We start from the raw sequence: 10613 nt of genomic DNA on the forward strand, positions 1-10613 counted from the left end.
GAACATCCTCTCCTTGTCTTTTTCTAATCCTTTCCTCCTCTGTGGTAACCTTCACCTCTTCCTCTCTTCTCATATGTTCCTGTTCCCTCTTTTCTCTCTGCTCCTCTTCATCTTTCTTCCTTCTAATCTCATCCTCCTTTCTTGTCCTCTTGTCTTCCTCGTCCTTTATCCTCTTCTGCTCCTCTTCCCTCATCCTCCTCTCTTCCGCCACTCGTCTCTGTAAGTCTCGGATCACTTCCTAAAGAGAGTCAACACAGTTACAACAAAGCCAGTTGACCCATTTCAAATGAAACATTGAGTTGCAATTGCATTAAATGAATATATATATTTAATAAAACACCATATAGTCAGCATATTGTAGTGATGGGCAAATGAAGCTTTGAATGAAGCATCGAACAACTTGGACAAGTGTGTCGGAAATAGGTTCATTTCTCAAAGCTTCAGTTACAGCGACCTCTCCTGGCGAAGTGCGAGGCTGCCGTGGGTTTAACGTATCTTTGCATTGAAAGATATTACACACACACACACACACACACACACACACACACACACACACACACACACACACACACACACACACACACACACACACACACACACACACACACACACACACACACACACACACACACACACACACACACACACACACACACACACACACACACACACACACACACACACACACACACACACACACACACACACACACACACACACACACACACACACCATGACCATGGCTTTATCATAATAAAGCCCAATTAAGGATGCTGTTGTTTTTTACTCACCAGTGTAGAATGTCAGTCGTCCTTTTCTGAATTGACGAGTCTCAAGGAATGAAATTGTGAGAGCACATGCACGGAGGAGGCATTATCACTTACTTCTATGTAAACCAGTCAGGCCGATGTGCTGCCTCTGTCTCCGGAGCAGAAGCTTCTGTAGCTCTCAGACAGACGCATGGCATCTGCATGGAGGGGTGTCCGAATTTAAAACACCTATTAAAAATGATTTCCCAATCTTCATACACAAATATCTCAATGTATATGCTTTATAATCTGCGTTTATGCTGTTGTGTATTATGCTTTGTAGAATATCTAAGATTTAATGTAGAATTAGGGTTTTTCTTTTCTCGCACACCCCTGTTGTTCATTTGGTGCGGTCCACTACTACTCGGAAAGGGGCTGGCTCATGGATGAATGCAATGTGCCTCTGTTTATAAACGCTAATTTCCCTCGATGGATATTTATACACTTGAACACAATACTAATGTATTTGTGTATGGAATTTTCGTATATGTTTACGTAATTTATTTAGGATATAAACCCGTACAACAATAGGGTTTATTTGGTCAAGGTCGAAGTGGTGCGCGTCATGCACATGCACCCGTACACCCCGTGAGGCTATTGGGGGAAATCACCATATAGCCCAGACAAGAGAGAAGTCTTTTTTCTATAACAAAGAAATACAATTATGTTTACACACACACACACACACACACACACACACACACGGTTATTGAGAAGAGAGTGCTGGAAAATGTGGAATTGGTGGGGTGTGCTTGTGTAAATATGGCAGGGGGTGATTATGTGGGATGGGGAACACTCAAAGTTCTTGAGGTAGCCTACATTCATCTTTTTATTTTGGCATTTTTCTGGCCGGAGAGGGCCTTTTATCAGTTATAGTATTCAAGTTTAAAAGCGGGCAATGATTATAAGTTCATCCATTTCAGGATTTGAACCAGTTGCGGAGGACGTCGCCACACCGGGCCGCCGGCTCTATCCACTGGGCGATCTATTCTTTAAACTGCTGACATCTTTTTTTTAATACTCATAATTATCTTTTTGTCCACAACTTCTCCACATTTTGAAGTGTTTCCCGAACTATCTTTCTTCCTGGCTTGCTCTATAATGATCCAATACAAATGCAATACCAAAAACAACAACTCAACAGCAACAACGCAAACTACGACCACAGCCCACACATTGTTTAGAGCGGTTATAAAGTGTTGAAGCGCTCAAATTCTAAACTGTTTCAAACTGTCAGCGTCACCTGTCAGAATCGAGATGAGGCAGTGCATTGAATCGCGTGATTGGACCGCGAACCAGTCGAGTTATTGATTCAGGAAGTGAAGCAGTTGCGGCTTCGGACGTCATACGTCACGTGATTTGAAGCAAGTTTCGAAGCACTGCTTCTATAGAATAGGAAGTCCAGGGTTTGAAGCACGTATCGAAGCTTCAGTGTCAAACTGCCATCACTAGCATACTGACAGACTTACCCGCTGAAGCATCACCTCCTGGTCCAGTTTTTCCTGAGCTCTCTTCTCCATCAACTCAAGTTCCTTCTGCTGGAGCTGAATACAGAGAGTAATAATCAGGAAATAAACATGATGAAATAAATAATGACAATTTAGATTAGAATATCATTGATATTGTTCTTTCCACAGCAAGATTCACTGGCTGACAACATTAAATATATCTTGTACGTATTATTATTCATTCCTCTCCCACCATAGCAGAATACTTGAATTTAAAGGCAACGAGGAAGTTTCTGTCTCATCGTCTGATTCCCTAATTAATACATTTACTATTAGATATGTCTAAAGAACTAGGTTTATTTGATTTGTTTGTATTAATAATATATATATAGGAGACAAATCACTACACAGTGGGGGATTACACATTTGCTAACCTGAAACCAAACCTACATCTGTTGTAAAAATGATTACAGTAAAAGTCATCATGTTGAGTATATAGTCCACAGTGACGAACCTTCTCTGCCTCCATTATCTTCTTCAGCTCAATCTGGAAGTCTCTTTCTATTCGTCTCCTCTGCACCTCCTTCTTCCTCTCCTCACAGCGCTCTTTCTCTCGCTCTGCCTCGTATTCCAACGCCAAACGATTCTCCTTCTCTGTGTAATCTCCTGTGACAAGTCAAAAAAAGAAAATGCTTTATTAACCCTTATGTTGTGTTCGGGTCTCCCGTGACCCGTTTCAAATTCAAATTATATAATAACTACGCTCTAGTTTTTTTTATCGGAACTATATCAACACTACAAAACTGATTTTTACCATTTTTGCCAAGTCTGAAGGTCTCGAAAAAAAAAAGTGTATAATTTGGTGTCTCGTCTGGGGAGACCCAGCAGAATTGTTTTGGGTGACTCGGGGTCAAATTGGGCCCAATCAAGATTCATCTTTGCATTTAGACACCCCAGCCCCCCCCCCCCCTTCATCCACTGTAACAATAATTGTTCGCAACATGCACCTGGTCTCCCCTCCCTCTGCTGCCCCCCCCCTCCCCCCCTCCACGGGAACTCCACCTTTCTCAAAGAATATGTGCACTAACACTTGAACCTGAACACACACATGCACGTGTACAATATGTGGTGTAATGTGTTTTGGGACCATTACATTAAATTACAACAGGATTGTACGGATATGAATGCATTATAAGTTAGTTATGATGTAGTTAAAACAATATTGGATGATAGTCATTTTTGTTTTGTGTTTTGGACTGAGATAAATCATGGGTCAAAATGTACCTGCGAACACCATGAAGGGTAACAGCTTTTGAACACAATAAGGATTAATAGTTCCACTAGCAAGGAGGAAAACAGGGCAGCGAAAAGACAAACGGCCTAAAGAAATATGTATGCAGGAATATGCTATCCAAATGTTGTAATAACTAGACCAACTAACACTATACCACTTTGTCTGAAAAACGTCATTATCACTCTAACTCCATACAGAAATGAATGAGCAGAAAATATGACAACAGCGACCTCTTGTGAGCAACTGTTGTATTGCCACAGACGTTTTAATACAACATTAACCCTTCAGCAAAACCTCCACATGGCATAAAGAGGGGAAATGGATGTTATAGCATTCATCTTTTTTACATCTTTGCAATTAAATACAACATTTAACATAACACAAGGTGTCTTTACTTTGAATCTGAATGTACCTGCTGTCACTCAGATATCATGCATAATTAATTGAGTGATTACATTTTAATGTACTTTATGCATCACACTTTTTATTCACATTTAAGTGTAATTCAAAAGTCTCGCCAATATCTGTATGCCTTTGCTTGTAATAATATGTACAGGAAATCAAACATATAAAGATGACTCTGATCACCCCCCACTTTGGCTTTGACTGTACATTTGTTAAGTTTGCAATAAAATACCTTTGAATGTGAGACTTGTGACACCCTGTAGCGTTCATTCTGCACTGTGTTATTACATTTTCACTTTCGCATGTACAGCACCTTCATTGTCGGGACACACTGACACATCGTAAGTGAAAAGAGCTTCTGTCTCTGCAGGAAGGAGGCGGGTGTCAGTGGAAGAGTCGTTCTGCTGGTTGTCTGAGTCACAAATAACCTGTATCAAATACATCAGAACTTTAGAGGAGTTTTGCAACTTGTGTACTTTGGATGTGTCATGGATGAAAGATTTGAAGAGAGACAGCTACCTGCTTGTTTAGTTCCATTGTATCCTGTTGGGGTTGAATAGGAAAGTGCATCATGTGCTCAGTGTGATGTGATGCAGTCATGTCTGTGATACAATAAGAAAACACAGATTATCCATTATCGTCAGAAGAAATCTCATCCATGGTATTATTTTTGAGGCGTTGTTATTGTACATATTAAGAAAAGCAGAACAGTTAACTGAATCAGGAAAGTGAGCATGTTAGGCAAGTTATTTAGCAGCTATGCCTGTAGAAGCATAACACTGAATGATATGCATTCTAATTCAGTGTTTGGGGAAGAATTCAGATCCTTCGCAGAATTAAAAGTAAGAAATGTTACACTGTAAAAAAAAGTTTGTAAAAGCCGTGAATTGAAAAAAAGTACATAAAGCAAAAGTAATTTGATATCAGAAAAAGATTCTTAAAGTATTAAATAAAGAAAAAATAGAAAAAGCAGAAAAAATAAAAAATAAAAACCACTACAAATTAATATTATTCAAGATACATCTAATAATCTCAATGATATATCTCAATTGGCAAATGTAATGATCTTGTCGTCATTTAGCTGTTACTATATAAACTATAACTGCTTATTTATTACAAATAATCTTATTCATCTTGTTTTTTTAATGGTTAAAATCTTCCCTAATAAGTAAAGTCACTAAAGCTGTATATGTAGATGTAGTGACGTAGAACGTACATGTGGCATGGAAGTGACATGAAAAGAAAAATATTTAAGTAAAGTACCTTAAATTAGAACTTTAGTAAAAATACTAGAGTAGATGTACTTGGTTACTTCCCACCACTGCTATCATTACATTTGATTACATGTTACTTGTTAGAAGCTTTTATCCAAAGCAACTTACATACTCAATACTGTGGGCAATCCCCACAGGAGCAATCTGCGGTGAAGTGTCTCAGGGACACAACGACATGCTGACTGCAGTGGGACTCGAACTGCTATCCCCTGATTCAAAGTCCAGCACACTATCCACTGAGCCACAACCACCCTATCAAGCATACCTTCAAGTTCCTTAAGGATGAGCTTCTCACAAACTGCTGCTCTGCTTTTGGAGGTTTCGAAGTAGCTGAGCAGACATTGGGGGAAGTCATCAGGGTCCTGTAGACATAAAGTTAAGGAATGTTAGTTTGGTGTTAGCATAAAAGGTAACTTGTTAAAGTAAGGTTAACCGGTTTGCTATCCTGGCTCCAAAATGGTGGAATGAGCTCCCCATTGAAATCAGGACAGCAGAAAGCTTACACATCTCCCGGCGCAGACTGAAAACTCATCTCTTTCGAATCCACTTCGAGCGATAGAATTACTAACAAAGCACTTATATACTAATTAAGGACTGGCTTATCTAAAGCCAGTTGAGGAGCACTTGAAATGTTTTGGCTCTATGTAATGTAATGTAATGTAACTGGTTGTTTAGCAGAGGTGGTAGAAGTACTCAGATCTTGTACTTGAGTAAAAGTCGAAGTGTGTATAAATACTCTGTTATAGTAAAAGTCCTGCATTCAAAATGATTCTCAAGTAAAAGTAGAAAAGTATCAGCATCAAAATATACTTAAAGTACCAAAAGTAAAATTAGTCATTGTGCAGATTGGGAATTTAATTCAGGTGTAACGAAAGTCTGATTTAAGAGTTGATTAGTAAAAGTACACAATTTACCTCTGAATTGAAGTGGGGTAGAAGTATGAAGAAGCAAAATCAAGAAAAGTACCTTACGTACCTTAAGCTTTAACTATTGTATTACACTAAATTATAACTCATTGAATAAAGACTATTAAATAAAGACAAATGTGGTCTGTCAAAACCAAGTAAATATACATTACTGTAAGTCACTCCATTGAGATCTTTTTTACAGGCAGAAGGACTTTAAACAACTGGATACAAAGTATGAACCTCTGAATTGTAGTAGAGTAGAAGACGTACAAAGTATAGCAAACATTTAAAATACTCAAGTAAAGAATTGGTATCTCAAAATTGTACTTAATTATTTGAGTAAATCTACTTACTTTACATCCCTGATATTTAGTATTGTATCTACCTAAACATCGAAACGTAGGTCATCCATAATACAAATATTTAAACCCACCATTCAACTTAAAAACGTTGATACAGTACTAATAAGCTAGTTAGTTGCTACTATCAATTAGCTACATTTAGCCTAATTAGCAATTTCACCTGTATAATTAAAAGGTTTTAGGCTGAATGAATCATCGTATGGAAGTGCTCAGGACTAAGCAGACTTACCGTGTCTACTTGAGATGAAAACCCCTCCTGCTCCTCTTTAGTTTCATCAGTATTATTGATAACATTACGTTGTATCGTTAGCTCAAACATTACTGTGTGTGTGACACAACAATGCTAATTAGCATCCATTTAAAATGTCGATGCGATTCAACTTTTACATTTGTTTACCAACATTAGAAGTCAGAAAATTACCTCTAGGTTCTATTGTAATCGATAATTAATATAACTGTTCTTAATTTAAAGAATATGCAGATTAGTTTAACATTTCCTAGCAGGCAAAACATGTCGAAATATCCATTCGCGTCCAGAGGTTGACTTTAGTCTCCATGGAAACCACGCTGTTGACAACATGTAAGGAGACTCGCTAGGGACAAACCATACCAAACACAAAAGGTAAGTGTAAGATTTTTCACAATAAATGGCCTTGCAATTTCCGTTTATAATTTACAATTTTACATATGTCATTCTTTATTATTATTTTTAGTCATTATGTCTTCTGCCATTTGTATATATTTTAATCATAATTAAAAGGGACTCCTTCATGTTATTTTCACTTTAACTTTTATTTTACTTTTGAAAGCCATACTTTTGAGAGCAAAAATAAAGAAAAAATAAATACATAAAAGATTAAAACATTAATTATTCCGTTATTTGAATTATTATATTTGTGGTCCAGATGGTAATGGTACAGTTCAAGAAGCATGGATGTTGTTTTTGAGTTTGCCTTATGGTTATGCGGAAGGTATTTTACAAACAATGACTTTACACAGTTGTTGTTCCTTATTATAAACTTCAGAAGGATTACATGCAGCTCCCACCATGGATATCGTCTCATGAGACCTTCGCTATTTTGATATGTAACATTTACATTATATTCTACATTCACTATTGTTGCATTGTTGTAGGGTTGTTTGAAGGCAAAGGTAAACATGTAAGCACTGACGATATTAGGTCAACATCCTTTATTGATCTATGTACAGGGGTGTCAAACTCAAATACACAGCGGGCCGAAATAAAAAAATCGGTGCTAGTCGAGGGTTCAACTGGTTCAATGTTTATTGCAAAACTTATTGAAATGAACTTATTGCACATATTAAACCTGGAACTAACAAAGCTTGAATGATTGCCTATAAAAACAACATTAAACATTAAATAATCAGTTGCATTCATTTCTTATGGCTCTATCTGCAGCTTTTCCAGAGTCATTTCTTATGATTACATTTTCCCACAGGCCAACAACAGCTTCAACAAAACTATTTCCCTCAAAGAAAAAACCAAACATGCCCTGTTGTCTCAAGAAAGAAAGTGCAGAAGGAAATATCCATTAAACTCAGTGTGCTGCTCTCTGATGCTAGTTCAGATACTTGGCATCTCATCTCGGGTGCAAGTTCATCAATGTTTGGGGTCAGGCTCTGAGCTGAGGAGACCCTCAGGATTGAGTGAAGGTGCAATATACCGGAGGGCCAGATCTAATAGTAATTAGAAATTATCCTGCCGGCCGAAATTAAATCCACCAAGGGCCTGATTTGGCCCCCGGGCCTTGAGTTTGACACATGTGATGTACTGTACAGTATCAAACTCAGGAAGAGTCAGATCTTTACAAATGAAAAGATCGAGATTCATTACTCTACGTTTTTAAACTTTCGACTTTTGCTAACTGATGTTACACTTTGCGACAACAAGCAATCTGAGAACCAAAGACTGTAAATGAAATATAGTGTCATGGACTTGTGTAGGCATTTCAGGCAGCGAGCTACAAGGGGTCAGTGATCCTGAGACCTTGTAGGTGAATCACAGGACCAGAAGAACAAAAAACGTGTTAGGCTGCGAACAATGCACACTTTTTCTGTGGCATTTCTTATCACAAAGACCGGTTCCTCTCTCCCGTGGTGAGGTCAGCACTCTTGCTGTACTCCTTCTCTTTGAGGAGATTCCAGTGGCCCACACAGGTTTTCCCATACACATTCCCCAAGGGCTTTCTAAAAGGAACCCAGTCTCCTTCCTCAACGTTTCAAAGAAGAACAGCATGTCCTCCATCCCAAACAGTTTGCTCCAGAGACACACTAAGGCCTGTTTCGCCTTTCTCGCAATGTTCCAGGAGGAAAACAAAACAACAGAATGGCGCCACATCAGACTCATTTTCTCCTTCAAAGGCCAAAATTGAATTCCACCACGACATGAAAGACATCAACAACAATTATTTAGCCAACAGGGTCAACATCATCAGAACCTTCTCTGGTCCGGCACATCAGAATCAGTATCAGAATCAGTTTTATTACCAGGTAGGTTGGCACATACGAGGAATTTGACTTGGTGTCTTGGTGCATACATAAAAGTAAAACAAAAATAAAAAACACAGATAGAGAACTATTTTAAGACCAATATAATAACATTACAAAAAAATAAGAACAAATATAATAAAAAATCAAATCAAATAGAGCAGTAATTTAATTTACATGCATGTTCATTATGGTTCAAAGAGCAACTTTAGTTCTGAGGCTGATGGACAGAAACAGGACACTTTGGTGCTGCTGGCCCCGATGTTGGATTCAAACTGCCTGTCCCTTATGTTTCATTAGGTTCCCGAAGATTCATTGACCAAGTTCAATTGCTCAAAAATGCTCCATCAGCAGGCCATGTCCACTCCGATTAGGGCCAGGCCTTTTGTCAGTGGGCAAGGTGTCCGGCGCTTTTGTCCAAGTGCACAGAACCCAGGCAGCAGCCAGACAGGGCCAAGCTGCAGATTTATTCAGCAGATTATGCCGGTCAATGGCGGCTCCGGCCCAAACGCAGCAGTGGTTTGGATAGCAGCCGTGTGTTTACACTGACAAGGGTTTTCTGTTACTGGTCTGTAGCCATTATCTTGGCAGCCATTCAGGTCATCAAGCCTATCATTTCCAACTGGGCTTTGACGAAAGAAGGGATTGGAAGGAAAAATCCTCACTGACCCAATTTTTTTAAAACTTTTGCCTACTTTTAAATTTGAAATTAAAGAGTTGCAAGTCACAGATTAAAAATACTGATATAATAATAATAGATTTATTTTGTTAGCGCTTTTACAGGTGCTCAAAGACGCTTTACAGCAAATTAATGGTGTTGAGTCAAACCGTTTTAATCATCCCACCATATTTCCCAAATAATTGAATATATTGATTGTTACATACTTGTATTTTTATATTCGGGATTGTGGGAAACGCCATTTCGATCTCTCTGTCTGTACACACAAACTGAAAGATTGACAATAAAGTTGACATTGACTTTGATACAGGGGCGGACTGGGACTAAAAATCAGCCCGGGACCCTCGACGGGCCCACTTCGGTACCGCTAGTAAATTGTCAGGGGGGGGGGGTTGCTAGTGACTTATCCGACCGGCCCACTACATCCGACTGGCCCACTTCAGTACCGGCCCATCGGGATTCGTCCCGATGCCCAGTCCGCGACTGCTTTGATATTAAGTCATCATGGTGTGGATAAATTATAGGAACCTGAAGATGGTGTCACATGCAGAAATAAAATATTTTCCCTGCAGTGACATTTCTAGCCTCCAGTGCTGGAATATGGATGATTCTTCTCAATGCACTCAGCGAGATTGTAGGCCTCTTAGAGCGACTTGTATGTAGAGCTGATGGTTGTTAAAACATGTTAGGGGCACGTGAGGGCGGGGAATATTAAGCAAGCTAATCCTGCACGTAAGCCTAATCGCTCATACGCTGCATTTTTGAAATTGTACAACCAATATCTGACGTAAGTTCTATGCTCCTTTCCAAAGCTGTAACTGGACAACATTGTTTTAGATTGGAAAAGTTCAAACAAGTTCATCCTCAACAATGAGATTATCTCTCCCTCAGTGCAACCACAACAGCAGTGAATCAATTAATTGGGC

The 10613-nt window shown here is 38.9% G+C and overlaps 1 protein-coding gene across 1 annotated transcript in view; it reads right to left on the reverse strand.

The window, feature by feature from the left end:
- The window catches only part of lrriq1 (leucine-rich repeats and IQ motif containing 1), a 32156-nt gene extending 25092 nt beyond the window's left edge, over positions 1 to 7064 (reverse strand). The window contains exons 1-7 of the mRNA XM_079684577.1: positions 6730 to 7064; positions 5496 to 5592; positions 4476 to 4558; positions 4270 to 4384; positions 2772 to 2923; positions 2279 to 2353; positions 5 to 238 (exon numbers count right to left, since the gene is read on the reverse strand). Coding sequence (XP_079540703.1) covers positions 5 to 238; positions 2279 to 2353; positions 2772 to 2923; positions 4270 to 4384; positions 4476 to 4558; positions 5496 to 5592; positions 6730 to 6819 — 846 coding nt within the window. The 5' untranslated portion in view covers positions 6820 to 7064. The remainder of the gene's footprint in view (positions 1 to 4; positions 239 to 2278; positions 2354 to 2771; positions 2924 to 4269; positions 4385 to 4475; positions 4559 to 5495; positions 5593 to 6729) is intronic.
- Positions 7065 to 10613: the final 3549 nt, after the last annotated feature.

The sequence above is a fragment of the Notothenia rossii genome, assembly GCF_949606895.1.
Source record: "Notothenia rossii genome assembly, chromosome: 5".
NCBI lineage: Eukaryota > Metazoa > Chordata > Actinopteri > Perciformes > Nototheniidae > Notothenia > Notothenia rossii.